Below are 24,932 nucleotides of genomic sequence, written 5' to 3'. Positions count from 1 at the left end.
TAGATAGATAGATAGATAGACAGACAGACAGACAGACAGATAGATAGATAGATAGATAGATAGATAGACAGACAGACAGATAGATAGATAGATAGATAGATAGATAGATAGATAGATAGATAGATAGATAGATAGATAGATAGATAGATAGATAGATAGATCCATAGATAGATCGATAGATAGATAGACAGATAGATAGATAGGAAAATTATTCACAATTACGTATAAAATCATACAATGAAATAAAAAAAAGAAATTTTACATGCTGTACAAAAAAAGAGGTATCAAAATTATTTATTTACTTATTTCAGTAGAAAAGATGGATAACTGTTTATTACTTATAAAACTACTGTTTATATTATTTATTTTTTAAATAATATTCCTTGATATCATACCATTGATGATCTAAGATAAATGCTAATATTGGTCAAGATGGATATATAATGCACCCATAATATGTTTTATGGTTAACAGTATTGATCTAACCTTGTATCACAGTAAATAATATAACAGTTCATCCAGATTGTTTATGACTGTGGTAAATATTTGATCAGATTCATGCTATATTAAACTCCCAAACGAATCCCCGTCATATCTGGTACCTTTTCATGCTGTACATAACAATCAGTCACTGATTTCTAACAGCACTAAAGTGCCAAATTCAGCCTGGCTTGTGTTCTTTGTTCTTGATTTAAATGTTTCATCAGTGTGAATGTTTGCTGCAACTATTTTCAAATGTGTTTGATCTGGAAACTTCTGTCAGGTTGCCATGGAAACCAGTCTGCCCAGTCGCCACGCTCTAGCTTCAACGGCAAACTCGCACCTCTCTTTTCCCTCTTTTGTCTTCACATCTGCCCTCTCCTTCTGCGTCTCCTAATGGGCTCAGAGAGAGAGCGAACATGCTCTAAATGATCCCACCATTCCGCTCCATCAAAGAGAGCAGGCCATTGGCATTTAGGCAAATGTAGCGTGAATACAATTTGGATTGTTATCCGTGGGTTTGGCTCTTTTCCTGTCCGTTCTGGCCTCTGATAACGTGTCTCTCTCTCTCTCAGGAGCCGTATCTGCAGGCGTTCTGTGACTGCTGCAGCTACAGGCTGGACCCGCAGAACCCGGTGCGCTTCCTCAGCCTGCAGTGCGCTAGCGGAGACGTCGAGCCCGTCGTTCTGCCCGTCATTCACAGCTGCGAGTGCACCAGCTGCCAGGGTGGGTAATGCCAGAGGAAACGGCCTCAAACAACATTCTGTGTCTCTGACATCAGGGGATGAAGCTCCTCTCTGCTTTGTTTGGAAAGATTGACGCGGTGTTAACGCATGGCAGTTTATGAGGACAAACGGCCCAAGAAAAGGGTTTGCTTTTGACGAAAACAAATGATATTAGGCAGAATATCTGTGCTTCTGTTTCCATACAACAAAAGTGGATGGGGATTTATACTGTCAAGCTCCAAAAAGGACCAAAAACACAGTTTAAGGGCATTATTTTTCAAGTGTTTGTAGCTTTTTAAAAACATTTAGTTAAACTGTTGCAATAAGAAAAAAAAGCTAAATATGTACACAATAATTCATATACATACATTCTTAGACTATTTACTATGCAAAATATATATTTTTATCTTCCAAAAATAAATGGATACATTGAACTACTATAAATTAAAGCAACTAATTTTATAAAATTTAATTCAACTAGTTGAGTAGATGCACTGATTGCTTAAACGTTTTGCAGATAAAAGTTATACAATGAACACATCATTTATTTAATAAATCAGTGCGGCGGCAATATTATTGTGAATTATTCAGTTAAATTATTAATTATCTGCTAAATGAATGAGGGTTTTTTTGAAGATGAATTTACTTTTGATTAAATGTATTAATTTACTTAATAAATACTCAATAATTTTGTCTATTTGTTTTTACCCATATAGCTTTCTTGAACTTTTTCCTAACAAATAGTAATGTTTCAGTATATACATATAAAAATTATGTACACATAAAGTCATATACATACATTTTTAGACTATTTACCATATAAAATATATTTTATTTTCCAAAAATAAACAGATAAATTGAAGTACTGTAGAATAAAGCCAGCTAAAATGATCAAATTCACTGCAATTTTCAGAGTAGACCCACAGTAATTACTTAAACAGGCATTTAGGCTTACAAATCATTTATTTAATAAATCAGTGTGGGCATATATATACTTAGAGACACAAGTATTACTTTATAGTTGAAATATTATTTGGTAGAAAAAAGTCATTTAAAGAAACTTTTGGTGAGAAACAGACTGAAATTTAAACAGTTTTTCACTGATAATGCAGGAGAACAATTGAAATCAAGCCTATTCATAACAAAAAAAGCTATCGTATGACTTCAGACAACTTGCAAACTGCTTTTGTTGTGCTTTTTTCTCCAAGTATAACTTCACTGTATGAAAAACAGAAGCTCAGACACTGAGCCGAACGTCTCCTTTTTTATTTCAGAGAAAAGAAAGAATATGATATGAGGTTGGAGCAACTTGAGGGTGTATAGATGATTTTTGAGTGAAGTAACCATTTATGTAATTAATATCAGCAAACTCTTCTCATTAACTTCATTGACGTTGGCATACATTAATTATTCATGATGTTTAATGGTCATCTCTGAAGGGTCTGCAGTATTTCTATTATGTCAAAGATAAATTCATAACCAAAACATGATGTTCTCATGCTATAATGAGCAGGCTGTAATGAGACGGTGCCACCCTCATTGTAATGTACGCTGCGTTTCCTACATGCCTAATTTCATCAGGCTGCTTCTCGTCAGTGTTTAGTCATTCATCACTGCGATTGATCTCATTAGCTAATTGAATCTCTGGGACTTCACTTAGAGGGGTCGCATTTTTTATCGTATGGCATCATGGAGCCATTTCATGCAGATTGATATTTACCGATACGCTCGTGGGCTGTGTAAACAATGCTGCAGAATTTGTTCGAAAAATTAAATAACGTTTGAATAGCAAATTTTTGTGGGCTCTGAAGAGATCGTCTGTCTGACTTATGCAACTTTCAAGTCGTGACATTATGATGGGGTTTACGAGACGGGCTCAAATGAACGGCACCAGTGTGGAAACTGTGGATTTTCTTCAAGTGGAGGGTGTGCCAGTTAAAGAATCTGATATATTGATCGTAATTAAACTGCCATTGTGAATGTTGTTCAAGTTAGCTTGAGTGCATTATGTATCGTTGATGAAAAACAGCCATAAAGCTTCCTAGAACAGTCATTTAGCCGCTTCATGAGGCGACAGGCTTTCGCGACCACACTATTTCCCATAATTCCCTGTGGCACCACAAGAATGATAAAATACACACAAAGCATCAATTACACACATAATGCACTTCCTTTCCTCTTTATTGTTTGGCACTAATGCTAAGAGCTTCCTGTCTTTGTTGAGAAGTGAAAAAGAGTGAAATATGAAATAGCTTGAGATGTCAGTTTTATTCCAACCAAATCACGTCGTAATTACAATTTCCAACCAATAAGCAAGAACTTACCAGGCTGACATCTGTTTGTCATCACTGCTTGCAGTTATGTTGGTTAAATATCCATGATGCATTGCAAAAATGTTTTTCTTCCTCAGTCTTTCATTTCTATTGTTTTCCAGTACTTAAATCAAGATCCATTTGACCCACTTGAGATGCACAATGACAAGTATTGTTTTCTAAAAAAAAAAGGATCAAAATTAACTTAAGTTCATGCTTAATACAAGAAAAAAAAAAATGCCGATAAACTTTATTCTAAGGAAAAACACAAGTTCATTTTTCATTTTTGTCTTGTTTTAGGCATAAACCCACTTAAAGGAATAGGTCACTCAAAAATACAAATTAGCTGAAAATGTACTCACCTTTAGGCCACACAAGATCAGGATGAGTTTGTTTCTTCATCAGATTTGGAGAAATGCAGCACTGCATCAGTGTCTCAGCAATGGATGCTCTGCAGTGAATGGGTGCCGTCAGAATGAGAGCCCAAACAGCTGATAAAAACATCACAGTAACCCACAGCACTCCAGTCCATCAGCTAACATCTGGAGAAGACAAAAGCTGAAACATATCCAGCATTAAGATGTTCTCAACATAAAACTGTTGCTTCTGGCTAAAATATGAGTCCATAATCCCAAAAAAATAAAAATCTCCTGTTGTCTCACATCAAAAACCACACACATTTTTGTTCAGAACTGTTTTGGCTTGTAAATGATGCTTGCTCTGTGCAGATTTCTCTCCTGGCATTATTATAGATTATGGACTCGTATTTTTAGTTAAAAACGTATTGATGGATTTATTTCATCTTTTGTCTTCTCCAGATGTTAGCTGACGGACTGGAGTGCTGTGGATTATTGTGATGTTTTTATCAGCTGTGATGGGGTTTACGAGACGGGCTCAAATGAACGGCACCAGTGTGGAAACTGTGGATTTTCTTCAAGTGGAGGGTGTGCCAGTTAAAGAATCTGATATATTGATCGTAATTAAACTGCCATTGTGAATGTTGTTCAAGTTAGCTTGAGTGCATTATGTATCGTTGATGAAAAACAGCCATAAAGCTTCCTAGAACAGTCATTTAGCCGCTTCATGAGGCGACAGGCTTTCGCGACCACACTATTTCCCATAATTCCCTGTGGCACCACAAGAATGATAAAATACACACAAAGCATCAATTACACACATAATGCACTTCCTTTCCTCTTTATTGTTTGGCACTAATGCTAAGAGCTTCCTGTCTTTGTTGAGAAGTGAAAAAGAGTGAAATATGAAATAGCTTGAGATGTCAGTTTTATTCCAACCAAATCACGTCGTAATTACAATTTCCAACCAATAAGCAAGAACTTACCAGGCTGACATCTGTTTGTCATCACTGCTTGCAGTTATGTTGGTTAAATATCCATGATGCATTGCAAAAATGTTTTTCTTCCTCAGTCTTTCATTTCTATTGTTTTCCAGTACTTAAATCAAGATCCATTTGACCCACTTGAGATGCACAATGACAAGTATTGTTTTCTAAAAAAAAAAGGATCAAAATTAACTTAAGTTCATGCTTAATACAAGAAAAAAAAAAATGCCGATAAACTTTATTCTAAGGAAAAACACAAGTTCATTTTTCATTTTTGTCTTGTTTTAGGCATAAACCCACTTAAAGGAATAGGTCACTCAAAAATACAAATTAGCTGAAAATGTACTCACCTTTAGGCCACACAAGATCAGGATGAGTTTGTTTCTTCATCAGATTTGGAGAAATGCAGCACTGCATCAGTGTCTCAGCAATGGATGCTCTGCAGTGAATGGGTGCCGTCAGAATGAGAGCCCAAACAGCTGATAAAAACATCACAGTAACCCACAGCACTCCAGTCCATCAGCTAACATCTGGAGAAGACAAAAGCTGAAACATATCCAGCATTAAGATGTTCTCAACATAAAACTGTTGCTTCTGGCTAAAATATGAGTCCATAATCCCCAAAAAATAAAAATCTCCTGTTGTCTCACATCAAAAACCACACACATTTTTGTTCAGAACTGTTTTGGCTTGTAAATGATGCTTGCTCTGTGCAGATTTCTCTCCTGGCATTATTATAGATTATGGACTCGTATTTTTAGTTAAAAACGTATTGATGGATTTATTTCAGCTTTTGTCTTCTCCAGATGTTAGCTGACGGACTGGAGTGCTGTGGATTATTGTGATATTTTTATCAGCTGTTTGGACTCTCATTCTGACGGCACCCATTCACTGCAGAGCATCCATTGCTGAGACACTGATGCAATGCTACATTTCTACAAATCTGATTAAATTGTATTACTGTACATCTCAAGTAACAAAACAAGACAAAAATAATGAGTAAGAATCACTTTTTGCAGTGTTTCAGGGACTAAATGTTATCATGGGTGCTGACTCTGATTCAGGCCACTGAATGCATATTCAATGAATTTTTCATGTGCAGCTTATGCTCAGGGCGTACAGTGAACTTTCAGAAAGGTATGAATCAAGATTCCAGGTTAAATACTCCCAGAGCTGCCAAATTCACCGATTTGTTCATCTGCTTTTCCACTTTCCGCAGGCGGAGACCTGTCGAGACGCTGAATGGCCACTTCTGAATGGACAGATGCTGCGTCCTCGTATTTGTCCAGAGTTCTTCATGTAGCTTGTCATTATATGACCGAATCTTTTCTATTTAATATTTCCTAAAGCTCTACGAGATCTACATTCTGTACAGCCTTTAAATTATGTTATGATTTATTACTTTTTTCAGGCTTTACTGTTTGCATTTTAATGAAATGCTCTTTATTATACTAGCTCTGTTGATTATAAAGAAATTAATTATTATTATTGCCAAAGAAAATCTTCTTTCACAAATTATTTCTTTAATAAATGTTTGTAGCAATTTTTTGTATCATAAAAAGGTGTCATGAACAGCTGTTTTCCCTTAAGTGGATAGATTTATTAAACACACTGGTTTGATATTTAAAACTTTATTTTATATAAACCTTCTTACATCAGATCTTTTCAGATATTATTTATTTCTAAATGTGCTCAATCTATTCTGTAGCCATTTCCAAGTAAAATGTTAAATTCTTACCACCTAACAACGTATTCATTGCTCATTCCGCGTCGAATCGCATCTCTTTTCTTCGAAGCGCTTTTTTCTCCACCGAATAAAAACTGAGAAGAGCGCAAGGGATACCCGAGGAGGACTCAACTATGGTCAAAATTAGGGTACGTTACCACAGAGTTCAGCATCCCACATGTAAACAATCCCCCACTCGCGTTTGGAAACCGGAAGCTGCTGTTTGGATAAGTGAGCGTTGAGCGCTGCTGCTGATGAAGTCGTCGCTGTGCGGAGCCTCGCGTGCCCAGGGCGCGAAGAGAGTGGCGGGAAGGTCAGCTTGAGCTCGAGACACTCCTGCGCGCGGGAGGATGCCGGTTCGACGGGGGCACGTCGCGCCGCAAAACACTTTCCTCGACACAATCATCAGGAAATTCGAAAGTCAAAGTAAGTTTGTGTTTATTTACAGTATTATACTTACAGTATAGCCTACTATGTTGTTTGTTTTTGTTTTTGTTTGGACTTGTGCCGCCGTGGCTGTACCGCGCTTTTCAGGTAACGGTTTATTCCTGTCAGAAATATTGTATTAGATTACTCCCTGTCAGATCAAGTAGAAAATCACACATTAACATGACAACTACACGTTACTGCTCTTTACAGTGTGGTATTCTTGCAAATACCTTGGAGAATACCATGGTAACATAATATATAACACTCAGTATCATGTTATATATCGACGGAACATGGTATCACCACAGTACGTTTTTTCATGAGACTTGCTAATGTGTAAACAGGTGTATCATAGATTCAGTGTCACCTGAAAGCTGAATAAATAATCTTTCCAGTGATGTATGGTTTGTTAGGATCGGACAATATTTGGCTGAGATACAACTATATGAATATCTGGAATCTGAGGGTGCAAAAAAATCTAAATATTGAGAAAATCATCTTTAAAGTTGTTCAAATGAAGTTCTTAGCAATGCATATTACTAATCAAACATTAAGTTTTGATATATTTACAGTCGGAAATTTACAGAATATCTTCATGGGACATGATCTTTACTTAATATCCGAATGATTTTTGGCATAAAAGAAAAATGTATAATTGTGACCCATACAATGTATTGTTGGCTATTGCTACAAATATCCCCCAGCGACTTAACACTGCTTTTGTGCTGCAGGCTCACAAATATTATGAAATATATGTATGTTATTGATCATATAGAGTCAGGACCAGAGAGTTTCTGTATCAGGCTGTACATCATCCTTTATTTAGACATGTTTGGTGCTGATATAGTCCTTAAAATATATTTTTCAATTTTAATTTTATTTCCCTCGCTACTTGAATAACTTACAGATACTTCAGTTTTTCATCCATTGGTGACTATCCTATTAATTCATGCGAGTCTCATGCGATGTTATTTTAGGTCTGATGAGATAAATGCATCTAAACTGATGTAGTTTAGAGTTGAAATAGCTTGTGCTGTTACCCTTGCACGTGATTTTGAGTTCTAAAACTTTAATTAGCGTCTATTATCCTGATGCATTCGCTGGTCTAACAGGTATGGAGATTCATGCAATGAGTCTCAGATGCGAATCTTCTTACTCAAGCGTCCTCCAAAATCGAACTGGCTTTCAACGAGCCGATCAGTCTTCATTTCCATCTTTCTCATTTTTCCTATGGAATACCAAAGGTTTCTTCGGACCGTCTTCCATTGATTATCTCGAACATTTAAACTGCTTAGATAATGAAGACTGTCTTTAGTTAGATGTCCTTGTCAGTAATAGTGGACTGTAAATGTCAATCCATAATTCTGAGTAAGGGTGTGCGATATGACGATTTTTGATCGTGGACGATAAAATTGTCTCCACGATCTGCTCTTGAAGAAATATCGTAGTATGGTGCTACAGTGCATATTCTATCAGTTGCAGTTCTGGCGCCTCCATCTCAATATACTGTACAACGCCACATGCATTCACATCAGCGTTAACTCAGCGGTAGACTTACTCTCACAGGACACTGTACTTATTCGCTGTCACAAAAGTACATTATTTGCATCTGCTTTAAAGCCTTGCCGGTTAAATGTTTCATTCGCACGCTGGTCTGACGTGCGCTTTTTCTGAGCATTTATTTATAGCATTTTAAATAGCATTTATGTTGTTATGTTGATAGGTGTATCATAGCTTCAGTGTCAAATGATAACACTGATAACAAATTGAGATTTCACCTCAAAGTTGAATAAATTAGCTTTCCATTGATGTATGGTTTGTTAGGATCGGACAATATTAGGATATTATAATATATATATTTACAAAATATCTTCATGGAACATGATCTTTACTTGATATCCTAATGATTTTTGACATAAAAGAAAAATGTATAATTTTGACCCATACAATGTATTGTTGGCTGTTGCTACATATATACATGTGCTACTTAAGACTGCTTTTGTGATCCAGGGTCACATATGATAAATGATCTTCATTGCTGTTTAATATTCAATGTTCATAATGAAGACCCAAATTATTGGAAACAGTTCTGAATTGCTATAAATCAAGTCTGGTTTGCATCATTTGGTCAGAAGTGACAGAAATCAATATGTTTTCACTTTCCATCTTAACCTTACCACTACCCTTCCTTCTTCAAAATGCCGCGTCTCTCCCTCGGCTGCTTTAAATAATTTATTTCCTTCCATCAAAACCCATCGCAAGCTTTTGAGAAGTGCTTTGGAGGTATTGAAGAGTAAGAGTCCTTCAAAAGTGCATTTCATCACACGTGGTCATCGCACTGACCAGAAGCCGCTAGTGTTTCTCCTTCAGTGTTTCTCTCCAGATGGCTTGGATCTGTTTTTCTAGCCTTGAAATCTCACACTAGACCGGTTCAAAAAGAACACTGTGTGCTTCCCATTGTGAGCAAACACAATTTTGATATCTCAGCCGAATATTAAAAACTCGTACATTTTCTCTCCGGTGTTCGGTAGATGAGATGAAATGTCAGATGAGAACAATTGCTGCAACAAAACAATAACCCAAAAATAAAAGCGACCCATGCGTGTGTCTCACAAGTGCATTTGTGGCTGATATGCCAGTTTTTAGGTGATATTTGTGGCCCAGTGTCTCTGAAGCGTGAGGTCAGAACCAAGCACGCATTCACAGAGCCGTGAGACCAACAGAGAACAACAGCAACACGAGCATCACTGTGGCAACTGCTGAAGACACTGCCAGAGAGACAGAGTCCCGAGAGAGAACTCCTTCTCCTTCTATTGCAATTCATCCATCTATTGTCTATCTATCCATTGTCTGTCTGTTGTTTATTGTTCCATCCATCCATCCATCCATCCATTCGCCTGTCGTCTATAATTGAATGTATAAATATAAAACATATTAAAATTATTATGTATTTAATATAAATATATAACTATCTATCTATCTAGACCAGGGATGGGCAACTTTGAAAGTGACGAGGGCCAGCATTTTTTCTCCTTTATACCAAGGGGCCAGATTACTAATCCACGTCCACACACCTTTTAAACCGTTTTACTAAATTTCCTTTTTATTGAAGGAAATGAAAGTATAACTAATGTCATTTGTTTTTAAAGATTTTATTAAGTATAAAACGTGTGCAGTTATGCTAATTCAGATGGAAAACTTTGTCAGTGGACAGAAATATTACCTAATAATGTAAACATTTCAATTGCATTGTCTGTAAATTTGCAACAAACAAATATACAGAGGTCCTTTTTTTTATTCGTAGCCAACAGAACAGTCTCAAAACAACCTAAAAGGACAGTTAAAAAGTTATTCCAAATGGTACCATATAATAATCTGGTATCTGCAGGATTTCTAAAATCAAATTTAAGACCTTTAAAGACCTTTTTAAGATCTGCACTTCACATTTCAGCCTTTAAACAATTTTTAAGAAAAGGGATGAGTCAAAAGTATCAATTATTATATTAATTTAAACAATTATTATCGATTAATTATTATATTAAATTAAGTATAAATATATCTTAGTGTCTTAATTGTTTAGATTTTTATAATGCATTCGCTTTTTGTCGATCCACTGGTTCACATTTAAAAATATGTAGCAAAAATAGCAGATGGGCTTATTGAAAAAGCACATTCGTTTTCTGCCAGCAGGTGTCACTTTTGGAACTGCAGACATATAGTGGTTTCCCCGTAACCGCAGTGCACAAAGCTGACGTGCAGCGCTCAAGTTTATTCAGTGAAATCGTAGCCTTTTGAAGTTTAATCGTCATATTAAACCATATAGCAAATCTTGTTTTTCCGTCCTCAAAGACCTCTTATAATTTAGACTTTTTGTACCATTTAAGAGTTTGCATGGCCTTAAATGTAAACAATTTAACTGAAGACGTTTTAAGGACCCGCGGAAACCCTAATAAGAACATAGTCCAGTGCAAACATTTCTGTCATGCATTTAGCGAAAAGCTTTTGTTGACTATGAATTTTACCTTTGATATTTGAGGCTAGTGCAACTCTACATCATACATCATAAACTGAAAGCAATCTTTACGTGACTTGCTTTTCAAATGTTTTAAAATTGATCATCCGAGTCTAATATGATCCAGGGGGCCGCCAGATGCCGTCCCTGATCTAGACCCATTCCATTCTCCCAACTTTTCATGAACAGTTTCTTTCTACTTTCTTCTGTTCTTTCTCTCACCTCATTGTAGTTTTAATACCGTATCATAAAGAGGACAGAAGCATCAGAGGAGAGTTTGAGATGCACATTTCCCCACCGCACTGAACTTTGTTCAGCATTAAGGTGTGGGTATTTATAGTTTTCTATATAAAGTTGTATTTTTCCATCGCCTGCTTCGCTGTCACATCGCTGTTGAGTTGTCATGGTCTACTTCTGACAGTATTCTGGGATGCAGAGTGGTTGCTATGCCATCTCTCTCTCTCTCTCTCGCTGTAATGGAGAGTGGGTGAGATCACAGTCTTATCGGCATGCTGTCAGAGGAGTTGGTGTGATTAAATTTCACCGTTGTACAGGTGTCCATTCTACCTTTTCTTATGTCTTTCTGCCTCTGTCGCTCCTGTTCTCTAATCCGCAAACTCCTACACCAAGCATTAGTTTGTAGAGATTTCACTGTACTGCAGTTGATGTATTTGCACTGATATTAGTGTGCTGGACAGCGTTACATTATTTACATGTCAGAGCGATAAAGAAACATGGTGTAAGGTTTAAATTACAGAGCAGGAAGTGTTGCAAACAAGTCAAGATGAGGAGTTTGGTTGCGTATAAGATCTTGGTGATTGTATCTGCTCTTTTGCTCAGCTTGCATGCATGCTGTTTTGCATATGTATATGCATATGCATGCACATATGGCTGTTGTATTGGTGTGAGCTTGTGTTTAACAGTCTCTAACAGGCTCAAGTTTGCATCTAAGACAAGCTGGCAGGAGAAAGAGCGCACTAACACCTGTGTAAAACCCTCAAACACACACGTGCAATTAACTAGATTTGCTTTCCTCCTTGTTAAAGCCACACAAAGAGGATTTGCTGTTTCCTTTGCCATCGTCTTTCAGGTACTGCTCATAGCTAAATGCATTGTTCTCTTTTTCTCAGGAGACACGGCTTGTTCTTTCCTCACAGATAAAAGACCAAGATGAGCTCACTTTCATCCATTTAAATGTGCCTTTCTTTCTCAGTGTTTGTTAGTGACTCTGATGCACCTCATGCGAGAAAAACATTACAATCTGTCAAGACTTTGAATGATATGCAAAATGTGTAAAAGAACTTAATACATAATATATTAATATGTATTTAATACACACATATGTAATGTTAATATTTATCTAGTGTAAAATTCAACAAAATCTAATATTAAGATATATTAATATATTTGATTAAATAATAACATCTATCTATCTGCCTGCCTCTCTTTATCTTGAATTATTGAGTTAACTATATAGTTATATATAGATTGGCATCATTCTTTAGATGTGTTCAGGACAGTGTTTTAGGTTCTTTAAAGCACCAGTTCATATTTGTGAAACTAACCTTTAAACTATTATAACTATTTGATTCTGTCAGTCATGCTGACATCAGAGTTCAGCTTGACAATCTTTTTGAGTGATCTGTTCCTTTAAAGCCTTGACTGATTGTGCTTTGGCTTTTATTAGCCCTTGACTCAAAGGTGGTGGAGATCGGTTTAAACCTCCTATAAAGAGACAGCTGAGAACTCAAGAGATGTTAATTATAATGCATCAAGGGTGTTTTCTCTGATTCATTAATTCTTTCTCGGTTTCCCTCAGTCAATTTGTCTCTCCTTCCTCAGTGATGCATCTTATTTTGGTTGCAGTGTTTGTTCGTTCTGTATATAGGCTTGACACAAACACGCACACACTTATCTTAAAGTTCCTCTTATCCAGCCCACTCTGCCTTTCTTCGGAGCGCCTGTGGCTGTTTCACTGAAGTATACCGTCTGCTGCTAAAACCGGCACTTGTTCAGCCTGCTAATGTCAGACAATGAGACGATGAGGATCCCACATTCTAATCTCAAGATTAAGGCTGTTTTTGCAGAACTACTTTTATTCCTCTGTGGTTTCTTCAGAAGTTCGCTCTTTTTTCAGGACACTTATTGAAGTTCTGTCTTCTTCTGTTGGTCTGAGGAGGAACCCAAACACCTGCTGGATTGGCCCGATAATGACCATTTTTCCATCAGTAGTGTTTCCACAGTGTGCAGATCACTAGATTAGATATCCAAACAATTAAAACCCAGCCTCCGCCACAGTTTAGATTGAAAAATGAGCTTCAGATTTGCAGTCACAGTAAAAATAACAGTGGTTTTTCTCTTTTGTCTTTTTAGTTGTCATATTCCATGTCCTATGCATAATTAAAAATTAAACAAATAAAAATAAAATAGCAAGTAGTATGTTGTAGCATGACAGGTGCCAGTGATTAATATCTCATGATGCATTCATTTACATGCACACATAATTTAGGTCTTTTAATTAAGTTTCCATTGCTTTTTTTAGTCAAATACATTTTTACTTTTAAGTAAATTTTTGTTTTTTGTTTTTAAAGTAACAGTTTACATGCTCTCATTTTAAATCAAACTCAATTTATTTTTCATTTAAAACAATTTATTTTTTATTTAAAAAAGAAAAATGAAATGAATTTACTTTTTGTGCATTATTTTTTTTGTAAGAATGTAATTTATTATTTATCATTTTTAAGTACATTTATAAAATATATTTGTTGTTAAATTATTTCTTTTTAAACCAAATACATTTTTAAGTAAATAAAATATATATATATTTTTAAGTTTATTACTTTTTTTTGTCAAATTCATTATCATACAAACACATTCTGTGCAAATTGCTCCCTTTATCTACATGTTTTTGGATTTGAAACGATCTCAATTTAAACAGTGTTTAAACTGAGATGACATTTCTATAAACCCGGAAATCCACATGCCAGATTATCTAGCATATTGTTAAAATCTCTTTGTTGGGTTGTGTGCTTGTAAAACATCTTTATTCACCTGAAAACATTTACAGATGGAAAAGTTTGGCAGAATTTTCAGCAACTTCAGTTACCCGCAGACATGGGTTAACTCTCATCAGAAAAACAAAAAAGAGCATCTAAAACTTACGCAAATGCTAAAAGTAGGGCTGCACGATAAATCGCATGCGATATTTAATGCGCATCTTATCAGTAAAGCCGGTTCTGTAATCAGCGGTAAATCTCCATCACCTGCGGGCTTTCACATTGAGCAGCATTAACTACACAGAGCCGTTGTTCACTGACGAGCTGCGCCAAACCACGTTCATATTTGCGTGATTTTTTGCGCAACTCGTCAGTGAACAACGGCTCTGTGTAGTTAATGCTGCTCAATGTGAAAGCCCTAGCTAAAAGCATCCACAGCGGAGAGATTTTATTCGCCGCAGTGAAAGTAGCATCTCTGTGAGCAAACGTCACCTCTGTATTACACACAGAAACTCTCACCTTTAAAAATCTCCCTTCTGACCCGTGAAGCGTCTGTCATTTACTCAAGACTCCAGCGTTTGCTTCTGGCCTTTATCTGACGCTCTTTTGAAGGTGCTAACATCCATCATGTAAAAGCACTTAAAGGATAAATGCAGTTGACACGACTCCAACTGAGGGGAAGAGAGGCGCTGGAGGAGGCTGGGGTTTGATTTATTTCTCACTGTCAGTATCAGCGGTAGAGTCAATCACTTCCTGTTGCTTCCTCTCTCTGTTGGCTGAAGTTTCTCATCAGTCCGCTGTCCAGGGAAGTTGATTCTTAGATTTGTGGGTGATTCACTTGCTTTCTTGTTGGTTGTCTTTTTTTATTTTCCTGTGCAATACTTTGTAGCACACTAAATGTATTTGTATGGCTAATCAGTAGTTGTTTCAATATTTATCTTGGCAGCTTTGAACGTGGCTTATCTAATCAGAATTTAGCATCTAAATCACCACAGAAAGGTCAGCATATTTCCACAAAGCTGGAGCATTTACAGCTTTACTAATCCATTGCCCTTTTGTGTGTTCGTTTTTTGGCTGATTTGTTGGTGCTTTCAGCTCCCAATATGAGAGTAGTAGTCGTTGCTATCCACTGTGTTTGGGAGGAAAATGTGCAAATGTTTATAGATTCAGTTTAGAATCATTTCTAGAAATAATTTCAAAAATATTTACACATATATTTTTATATTAATGATTTTACATAATAGACATATTAACTTGAATAAATGAATAAATACATATTTAAAAAATATGTATACATTGTTAATGCACTGTAAATTCTGTACTCTTAAATAATACATAAAAATAATAAAAAATACTTGTGAGTACATTGTAAGTTAATATAAATATATTTAATTTGACATAATTTACATACTGTACATAATAATGTAATAACATTTTAGAATGTATAAAAATATAACATAAGATACGGAAAATATGTAAAATAAAGTATTAAAAATGGAAATACAAAATAAAACGTTTTTGTTTACATAATATATGTATGTGTACTGTGTTTATTTATTTATATAAATACACACACATACATGTATATATTTCAGAAAAAATGTTATTTTTATATATTAAAAATGTATTTATAATATAAATTATATGAATAGAAATATAGTGTTTGTGTGTGTATTTATATATATATATATATATATATATAATAAATATACACAGAACACACATATATTATGTAAACAAAAACTTTTATTTTGGATGCGATTAATTGTTTGACAGCACTAATAAGTTAATAAACATTTATTTTTAAAATAATTTACATACTGTACATATCGACATATATTTATATATTAAGTTAATATGTACATAATGCAAAATATTATAAAATTATTTACATACATTTTAATATTTAAATTTACATATTGTAAATATTAACATATCTACATATTTAAGTTTTTACAAATATTTTACAGTACATTTTTACATAATGTTCATGTAGAATTTTTTTACATAATGTATTTATATTTGTTTTAACTTATGTATTTACATATATAATTGTTTATTTAATATTTTACTTAACTCACATAATATTCATATTATTTGGCAAACATTCCATTTCCAGCCTTTCTGGTCACGTGGTTCTCCATTAGGGTGATTATTAGGGATCTTCCGATCAGGAATTTTGCAGCCGATACTGAGTACTGAATTCTTGTCATGGTGATCGGCCGATACCGATGTCGATTCTGATGCTTCAAGCTTTATATAGACGGTTTAATCGGGTGCACGCGCTTGGCCCAAAGTTAACTTCTGGTCTGTGTTTGTTTATCAGTCTGGCTATAGCACCAGCTACAAACGCAGTTAAAGTTAAGGTGATGAGTAGACTGAAGTTGGGCTCAGGTGGTTGTGCTGTGGGATGTGTTTCCCATACATTTATTTATTTGTGGCGCTCGCCACAATATCAAAACTGACGGATTTTCCAAAAGGCTTCGTTGAATAAACATGAGCACGTACTGCACATTTAAAAATCGAAACAAGGCGCGGGTGTTTTTATATCACTGTATTTCTGAAGGAAGACTATCTTTAGAACATTTTCGATGTAATTTTCATTTCATCTTGCATGTTATATGCCTGATAAAGCAGCTTTGTGTACAGCTGTTACTGGGGAAACCTCTGTTTTTGTTCCGTCCTCCACACTGTGACAACTCACAAAAGACTATTTTTAACCAAGCAGCGCGGAGAGCCACTTCAGAAACGTGCTGCGGCTGGCTGATAAACACAAGCACTGACTAGAGTGTCCGCGATCAGCTCCGGTGGCCGTGGAGCCGTAACGCGCCGCAGACGCATGCAGTGAGGCGCAGATCAGCTCTAACGTCACTGAATCTGCTGTTAAAAATTAACCATCTATTCATCATATCATCATGCAAAACATACATGACAAACAGCAAATTTTTATTGTTTCTCGAAACGTCATAACATTTCCACACCGGCGATGACATGACTGCGGCGCCAGATCATTTATGTCCCCACGCATTGACGTCATCAAATTGCGATTCGTAAAATATGATTATCGGCCGATAGTGATTATTGTTATTTATCGCCATCAAACCAAGTGTGCAGTTAAACAAGTTAATATTGTTTTCGTTTACTGACTTAAATGCATTTACCGGTCGAATAACACAACTACAAACGCCGATGGATGGAAACGGAGGTTCTGGTTCCTCTCAGGAGGAAGTTAGATGGATGAGACGCATTTGTTATCCAAACTGACTGTTCCGGATAAAATCTACAGAATTTTGTGCAAATGGAGAGAAATTGTTCACATTATGTACAGTATTTGTCAGTAATATAGCATCTCTTGCTCATTTTAAACGTCTATCTCGTCTCAGTCTGTCCTCTATGTTCCGGCACAGCTTGATCTGCTGGATATATTGAGTTGAATGGTTCATGAACCGCACATGTCGATTTTTTTTGTTTACCGCAATGCTAATGTATCCCCAGGAGTTTCGTAAGGTTATGGCCTCTGTGTTTCCCATCCGTTTACATTCACCCAGCCTCCAATTTTAACCCTCGCCAAGGCCAATAAGAAAAATTAATGGCGGTAAATGTTCTCATTTGAGGGAGACAGATGGACTGAGAGCTGGACAGAGACAGCGTGTGTGTTGTGTGTTGTGTCTCAGTGTGGAGCAGCTGCTAAAGGCCGTCAGGAACACAAGCAGCTTCTGTTGTTCATGAACCGCACATGTCGATTTTTTTTGTTTACCGCAATGCTAATGTCTCCCCAGGAGTTTCGTAAGGTTATGGCCTCTGTGTTTCCCATCCGTTTACATTCACCCAGCCTCCAATTTTAACCCTCGCCAAGGCCAATAAGAAAAATTAATGGCGGTAAATGTTCTCATTTGAGGGAGACAGATGGACTGAGAGCTGGACAGAGACAGCGTGTGTGTTGTGTCTCAGTGTGGAGCAGCTGCTAAAGGCCGTCAGGAACACAAGCAGCTTCTGTTGTGATTGTTTTTACTGTTGCCTGGAAGAGCGTGTCAATACTGCGCCGCTGCGTTACTAATCTCCTAACGGCCACCACTGCAGCCGCTTAAAGATTTCCCTTCAGTACAACCAGATAGACGTGTCATTTATGGTGCCATATGTTTACACGTTCAATTATTAGTGCTTAGCAGGTATCATTTTATTCTTCGTTAGGTTTCTTTTTCTCCCGCACAGTTAGTTATCTGCAGGTCAGCCCAAATGGATCATTTTAGATAATTTGTGTAATTTCAGCTGTAGCTGTATTTTATTTATAAATTACAGACAAAATTTTAATTAACATTGAATATTTGGAAAAATTTAACCAAAAGTGATTAATATTTACTTTCTAATTTCAGCTGTATTTTATTTGTAAACTGTATACTTTTAATAAAATTTTATATTACAGTTTTTTCTTTACCCACAAGTTAAATTAAAATTAATCTAATATTTAGTAAAAATTAAACCATCAGTGATTATTGTTATGTTCTAATTTCAGCTGTGTGTATTTTATTTATAAACTTTATACATTTAATAAAATTTAAATTACATTTAAATGAACAATATTTAAATTAATAATTACATTTTAATGCAATATTTAAATTAATGTTGAACCAAAAGTGAATAAAATTTACAATCTAATTTCAACTGTAGGTGTACTTTTGTACTTTTAATAAAACCTATGTTTACAGTTTTTTATTTACAAATACAATTTTAATTAACATTAAAGGTTTATTTAAAATAAAACTAAAAGTGATCAGCATTTACGATCTAATTTTAGCTGTGGATGTACTTTATTTATAAACTTTATACTTTTAATAAAATTTAAGATTACAGTTTTTTACTAACAGTTTAAATTAACATTAATTGAATATTTGAAGAGTTTGGTTCCAAAATGCTATAAATCCATTTGGATTAATTTGAGTAAAAATGTGTTTTCTTTACCAAGAAAGTGGCAAGATGAAAACCACTATTTTCTGTTTCAAACTTTCACGTAGCATCTTTAGGTTATAATAACATTAAAAATTAAAATACATATTTAAATTTTCAAATATTTATTTTAAAATTGTATTATTTTTTTCCCCAAAATGCAATAAAACCATGACACTTTTTTTTCTTCAAAATGCAATAAATCCAATGAATCAATATAAAAGTTATTTTTCATATTGAAACTGTTAAAAATACACAACATAGTAAGTTAATCCACATATGACAGCCTCTGAACTTGGTCAATACTAATCTTATATGCAGGCACTGGACTGAAATACATTGAATCAGTCATTGCTCCAAAAATGAATTCAACAGGTAATCTTGTTAATGCTATAAATTAATTACAACAATAAAAGGAAATTTCATCATGAACATACATGAACAACAATATAACATTAAACCAAAGAAATTCCAAAATGAAATTTCCCTTATATTCAACTTCCAAAAGTGCATTCATCTTTGCCATGTTACATTCATTTAGTTGACTAGTGCTATACGCTGTATTAACAAAAACATTAATGGCATTAATAAAAACACTTACACTGGCAAGCTACGCAATATCGCGTTCATGATCGAATGTGACTCATCTGCGATTATGAACGCGATATAGCAGTGATCTACGGCTCTGTGCATTAAATGCCGCTTCATCTGAAAGCACGTTGTAACGTAGTTCGTAGATCAGGAAGAAGGAGGCGGGAACCGGCGAACGCTTCAACAAAACTTTAATAAAATAAACAAACACAAAATAAACTCCAGGCCTGGTCCTCTCTCGTCTTTCACTGTTGTCACTCCTCCTTTGTATCCTTCCGGAGCTCCTCCGTGAGACTCGAGACCGGTGAGTGGTACAGGTGTCGCTCACTCTCTCGTCTTTCACTGTTGTCACTCCTCCTTTGTATCCTTCCGGAGCTCCTCCGTGAGACTCGAGACCGGTGAGTGGTACAGGTGTCGCTCATTATCAATTACTCCACCGGCCTCGCTCCGTTCCCACGGCTCTCGGCCCCGCCCCTCTCGTCACACACGTGATGGAGATTTACTATTAATCACAGAACCGGCTTTACTGACGAGATGCGCATGACAATCACATGCGATTTATCGTGCAGCCCTAAGTTTGTTTGTTGTTCGTTTGTTGTGATCTTTTTATGGATAAAATGTCAAGCAACTATCAAACTATGGCCAAAATAACTCATATAACAGTCAAATAACATTTCACTACATACTGCTGCCTGAGTGTCATACATGGTCCTGTAGCTCCACATTCCCGCCATTAGTCGTCATACGCATCTGCGCCATTCATTAACACAGAGACACGCAGAATTCATATTTAAATAGTCGTTTTGCGGCTTAATATTTACAAATACTAGTGGGAGTGGGAGTGTGTTCACTTGTGTGTGCGCATCGGGGCGGAACTCCGCTGTGCGCGATAACAGAGAGCGCGACCATGTAACGTAGAGACAGAAATGACATGCCGTCGTGTAAATAAGATAAATAACATAAGGCTATTTAGTTTGTTTAATAAAAGAACAAGGAAAGGTTCTATAGGAAAGGTAACTTTAAATGACTTCTGTTGTATATTTAAATAAAATTAACTTGACCTTCAAGGGGGGTGGGGGGTGCCTTTGGAGGGGCTGGCCGCCCCCCCAATATAATGGCAGGGGAAACACTGTCCAAACTATAACTCAGTTCTGTTGCAGTGCATATGTTGCCATTTCCTTGCAGATATACTTTCTCTGAAGGCCACTTATTAGTCAAGGTGTCCCGTGATCTTTTCTCACCCTCTTTGACACTTAGAATGAATCAAACTGTTTTAAACATCCCTTTAAGTCTTCTTTATGTAAATGACCTCTGTAATCATAACTCTGCTCTGTAACTTTAGGTTGTAGAGTCGATACAGAGATGAATGGATTTGCCTCAGTGAAAAATTAACAACAAAAGTCCATTACTGACGGAGAGTGAATTTTGAAGCGAGCACCCAGGGCCGAGCGACTCTCTTTACAGTCCTTGAACAAGATTTATCACTAACGCTTTTCTGAGGACACCCAAATATGGGATGGAAATTACTAATATGGGAGGGTTCCAGTTAAGCGTGACACTGGCAGGCTGCTGAGGTGAGGCGCTTATGGCTGCGCTCCAGATCTGATACATTACGGACTGTAATTTCAGCACGTAATACAAGCATCTGACAAGCTCTTATCACCAATTTACAGTGCCTTTTTTGGGAGAAACATTTAATGTCTGCACACTTACAGATAAGGTCATCATGATAAATTATCATTGAAGAAACTAGCTTGACACACCACTAAACATTATAACTAAAGTATACCTAAATATGCACTTTAAATGTTTAATATTAAAAAATGTATTAGTGTTTTGTGTATAATAAATAAAAAAGAGAAATGGGATGAAAATAATTAAAATAATATTTTTCATGTTTTTGTAAGATTCAACCTAGAATCTCTTACTGTATAGAAACCAGATAAGCAAGAGGGAAATAATTAACATACTTTATTTATTGTTTTTGCAAGATTCCCCCTAGAATTTTTTTACTGTGTGAAAATGAGAAACAAGAGGAAAATAATTAAAATAATATTTTTTTCTTGTGTTTGCAAGATTCATCCTAGGATTCTTTTACCATGTTAAAATAAAAAAAACAAGAGTAAAATAATATATTTTTTTATTGTTTGTGTGAGATTCACCCCCAGAATCTTTTTCCTTTCTCTTCCACGTCACTAAACATCCTCAAAGTAAATCAGCCGGTAACTCTTGCTGAATGAAATTAAACTCCATGGATTTACTGACTTCGCTTTCTCATGAGAAGCATCTCTGTTTCCCGGTTTTGTCTCTCAGTTACTGTTTGCAGTGTTTGTGTCCCGTGAGAGATGGCAGAACTCTCTAGAACATTAGGAAAGTGAGACGGCCGAGACTCTAAAGACTCTTGTGTGGTTTTAGCAGAAGTGATTTACTGCTGTGGCTCTTAGCTAGTGATTCAAACACCTTCTGTGTGAGTTGGCACGAGCTCCCGTGTGACGGTCGTGTGAAGGTCAGCCCTGCGTGTCCGTCCCCGGACTGTACATGTATTTGTCCCGGTGATGGAGCGTGTATGTTAATGTGCATTTGTGCAGCAGGTGACGTGTCTTTTACAGTCCGGTCTCGTGTTTGAGGTTTAGCAGAAGCCCGAGTCCAGCAGCAGCTGTTCTGTAGTTTATGACTGATGACACTGAATGAAAAGCTTGCATTTGTGTAGAGGAAAGGTAATTTGTACACCTTGTACATGTGGTTTTCTGTGATGTTTTTTACATTATTGTTGCAGATTCCGCTGATTTGTCACCAGGATTATGTCATATACCTGCCTAACACAGATGAGGTTTTGTTGAAGTTGCAAAAATGATTTGTAGCATCAGTAAAAATGAGGTGAAAACCACAAACCAATCAGTAAAGCATGTAATGTCCAGCTATTCTATTCTATTCTATATAGTTTTTTTGTTGTGTATTACTATAGTGCATTATATTCATGTATTTTGTAAAGGGAAAAACTAATGAAAAAACAGAGAAAAGAACGTATATCAGGGCTCTACAGTGCGACCATGCGACTGAAAACTACTGCGTGCGACTATGAAATAATATCACTCATGCGACCTCTGAGCCTCATTAAACGTCTGAAAATACACATACAAGCCACTTGTGTGTTCTTCTGTGCCAACTCTACTGATTTCATTTGATTGGTAACTTATTCTTATTCTACTTGTTTTAATTAGACATGTTAAAAAGCTTATAAATATATATATTTGATTTTGACATAAAAGATGACATACTTTTAATAAAGTTAGAACAATGCCATTACAAAGGTAAAAGCAAAATTCCCTATAAATCACTTTAAGGAGTCAACTATCACCTCGTAATGGGAAGGTGAATTTTTTTATCAGAATTTTTGATTACTGATTAGAAGGTGCTCCTAAATTTTTGACCGTGCTCCTACATTTTTTAAATTAGGAGCACAAGCGCTCCTAAAAAGAAAAGTATCTGTAGAGCCCTGTATATATAAAAGGTATAAAGAAAAAAAAATTCTGATAAAATGATATTGAAAAAAATTCCAAGTGAATTTCCTAATGACATTTATATAAATAAAAATGTCTAAATAAATTCCTAAATACATTTATATAAATATTTTTACATTTTTATAAAATGATATTTTCAATGTTTTTTATTTATTTATTAATCTTTTGATTTTTCCTAATTTTCGCATAATTTAATTTTATATAAATAAAATATATATTTTACATTTTTGTAAAATAGTATTCAATGATGTCTTTCTTTCCTAATTTTCTAATACATTTAATAGTATATAAATAATTTTGTATTTTTATTTTATTTTATTTTATTTGGATTTTGATTTGATTTTGAATTTAAATTTGAATTTGAATTTGAATTTGAATTTGAATTTGAATTTGATTTTGATTTGCATGGCATGGCATGAAAAAGTTGCAAAGTGGGCCTGACTTCATAATTGAAGAAAGCACATTTTGCAAACCAAACACCAAATGCCCCCTGATTATTAACATACTAAAGAGGTTGTTTTCTCTCTCTTATAGGTAGAAAATTCATCATAGCCAATGCGCGGGTGGAGAACTGCGCCATCATCTTCTGTAACGATGGCTTCTGTCACATGTGCGGCTACACGAGGGCTGAAATCATGCAAAAGCCCTGCACCTGCAACTTCCTGTACGGCCCACACACTAAGAGGCTGGCCATCGCGCAGATGGCACAAGCGCTGCTGGGGTCAGAAGAGAGGAAGGTGGAGATAGCGCTCTACAGGAAGGACGGTAGGACGAACGCAGCCGCTTATTAATCCACAGCGCGCCGGCATTTCATTAGAACCTTTCTACAGCAATTGCTTTTTTTAGCATGGTGTTTCTCAGATTTAATGCAAAGCATGTGAAGGCAGATGGCCTTCTGTTGTTCTGTTTTGCTTAGTGTTGGAACTCTTGGTAGTTTTGAACACAACTGCATGATCAAACGTTTGTAGTTTTGCTTTAGTCTTTTGCTTAAAGACCTGCTGGACCTTGAAAAGGCTTCAGTGGGAATCTGAAGCGGTTTGTTTGTTTTGCTTGTGCGATTACCTCCGACTGTTCTAGCTCAACAACTCTGGTTTGATAAAATACCTCTGAAAAATGTTTCATAGATCAGTCGCTGAACAGAGATTTGAAGGGAGGATTCGCCACGCCCGCAGGTGGCGTCGTTTATATGATGTCGGTATTGTTTTAGTGCTTATTTACTGAAGCGATTATGCAAATCAGCTCCTGGCTGAACTGGATTGTGAGTGGTTAGTGTCTGCGATGCAGTGAAATCATGCAAACATGACGTGCAGGTTTTGTGAGTCTGCTCTTGAGGTTCGTGACAGCAGATGTTTGCTCTCAGCTGATGGTTGACGTTCTTGTGCAGCTGTGGACTGCACAGCATCACGCTAGCCATCATAGTTTCCACTGTTTATGTGTTCGGCTGTCTGTTTGGTGTTCGTCCCGTACCCTGCACCCTCCTGACCTGCGCTGGAACAGGACATTAGCATACCTTGTTAAGCAATACAGTTTAGTGGTTACTAATGACTCATCTGCAATGGTTCTTAACCTTTTTACTCAAAGCAATATTTGATTTTTTCTCTGTATATCTTCTTTAATTATGATGAAACTAACTACTTAAAACAATTTTTTTTTATTAACAAACCTTTTTGTTAACAGAATTTTTTATTAAAAAAATTAATTAAATAAAAAATTAAAATAATGTATTTATTCCTAACCATATTAATTAAATTATTTATTTATTTATTTGTTTACATGATTTAATTTATTTGCAGTATTTATGTATTTACATGATTTCATTTATTTACCTCATATTTAATGTTTCTCAACCTGTTT

General features: G+C 35.8%; 2 protein-coding genes across 2 annotated transcripts in view; both read left to right on the top strand.

Annotated features, from left to right (window-relative positions):
- sspo (SCO-spondin) overlaps positions 1 to 1,214 on the top strand; it is a 102,705-nt gene extending 101,491 nt beyond the window's left edge. The window contains 1 exon segment of the mRNA XM_016235575.1: positions 1,056 to 1,214. Within this exon segment, the coding sequence (XP_016091061.1) occupies positions 1,056 to 1,214 (159 nt within the window).
- Positions 1,215 to 6,899: 5,685 nt separating this feature from the next.
- Positions 6,900 to 24,583, top strand: LOC107553367 (potassium voltage-gated channel subfamily H member 2-like). The gene is made up of 4 exons (XM_016235574.1): positions 6,900 to 7,011; positions 23,613 to 23,843; positions 24,203 to 24,269; positions 24,463 to 24,583. Exons 1-4 carry the CDS (start codon positions 6,936 to 6,938, stop codon positions 24,581 to 24,583), a joined length of 495 nt encoding a protein of 164 aa, XP_016091060.1. The 5' UTR covers positions 6,900 to 6,935.
- Positions 24,584 to 24,932: the final 349 nt, after the last annotated feature.

Source organism: Sinocyclocheilus grahami, unplaced genomic scaffold, assembly GCF_001515645.1.
Source record: "Sinocyclocheilus grahami isolate Dianchi unplaced genomic scaffold, SAMN03320097.WGS_v1.1 scaffold472.1, whole genome shotgun sequence".
In the NCBI taxonomy this organism is placed as follows: Eukaryota; Metazoa; Chordata; class Actinopteri; order Cypriniformes; family Cyprinidae; genus Sinocyclocheilus; species Sinocyclocheilus grahami.
This window is presented reverse-complemented; position numbering and strand designations above follow the sequence as displayed.

What these genes read in the sequence shown, in the direction of transcription:
- LOC107553367 (XM_016235574.1), top strand. Translation starts at nt 6,936, where the DNA reads ATGCCGGTTCGACGGGGGCACGTCGCGCCGCAAAACACTTTCCTCGAC. An exon ending in AGCGCTCTACAGGAAGGACG is followed by an intron (nt 23,844 to 24,202) that starts GTAGGACGAACG and finishes AATGTTTCATAG; the next exon opens with ATCAGTCGCTGAACAGAGAT. An exon ending in GGTGGCGTCGTTTATATGAT is followed by an intron (nt 24,270 to 24,462) that starts GTCGGTATTGTT and finishes GTTCTTGTGCAG; the next exon opens with CTGTGGACTGCACAGCATCA.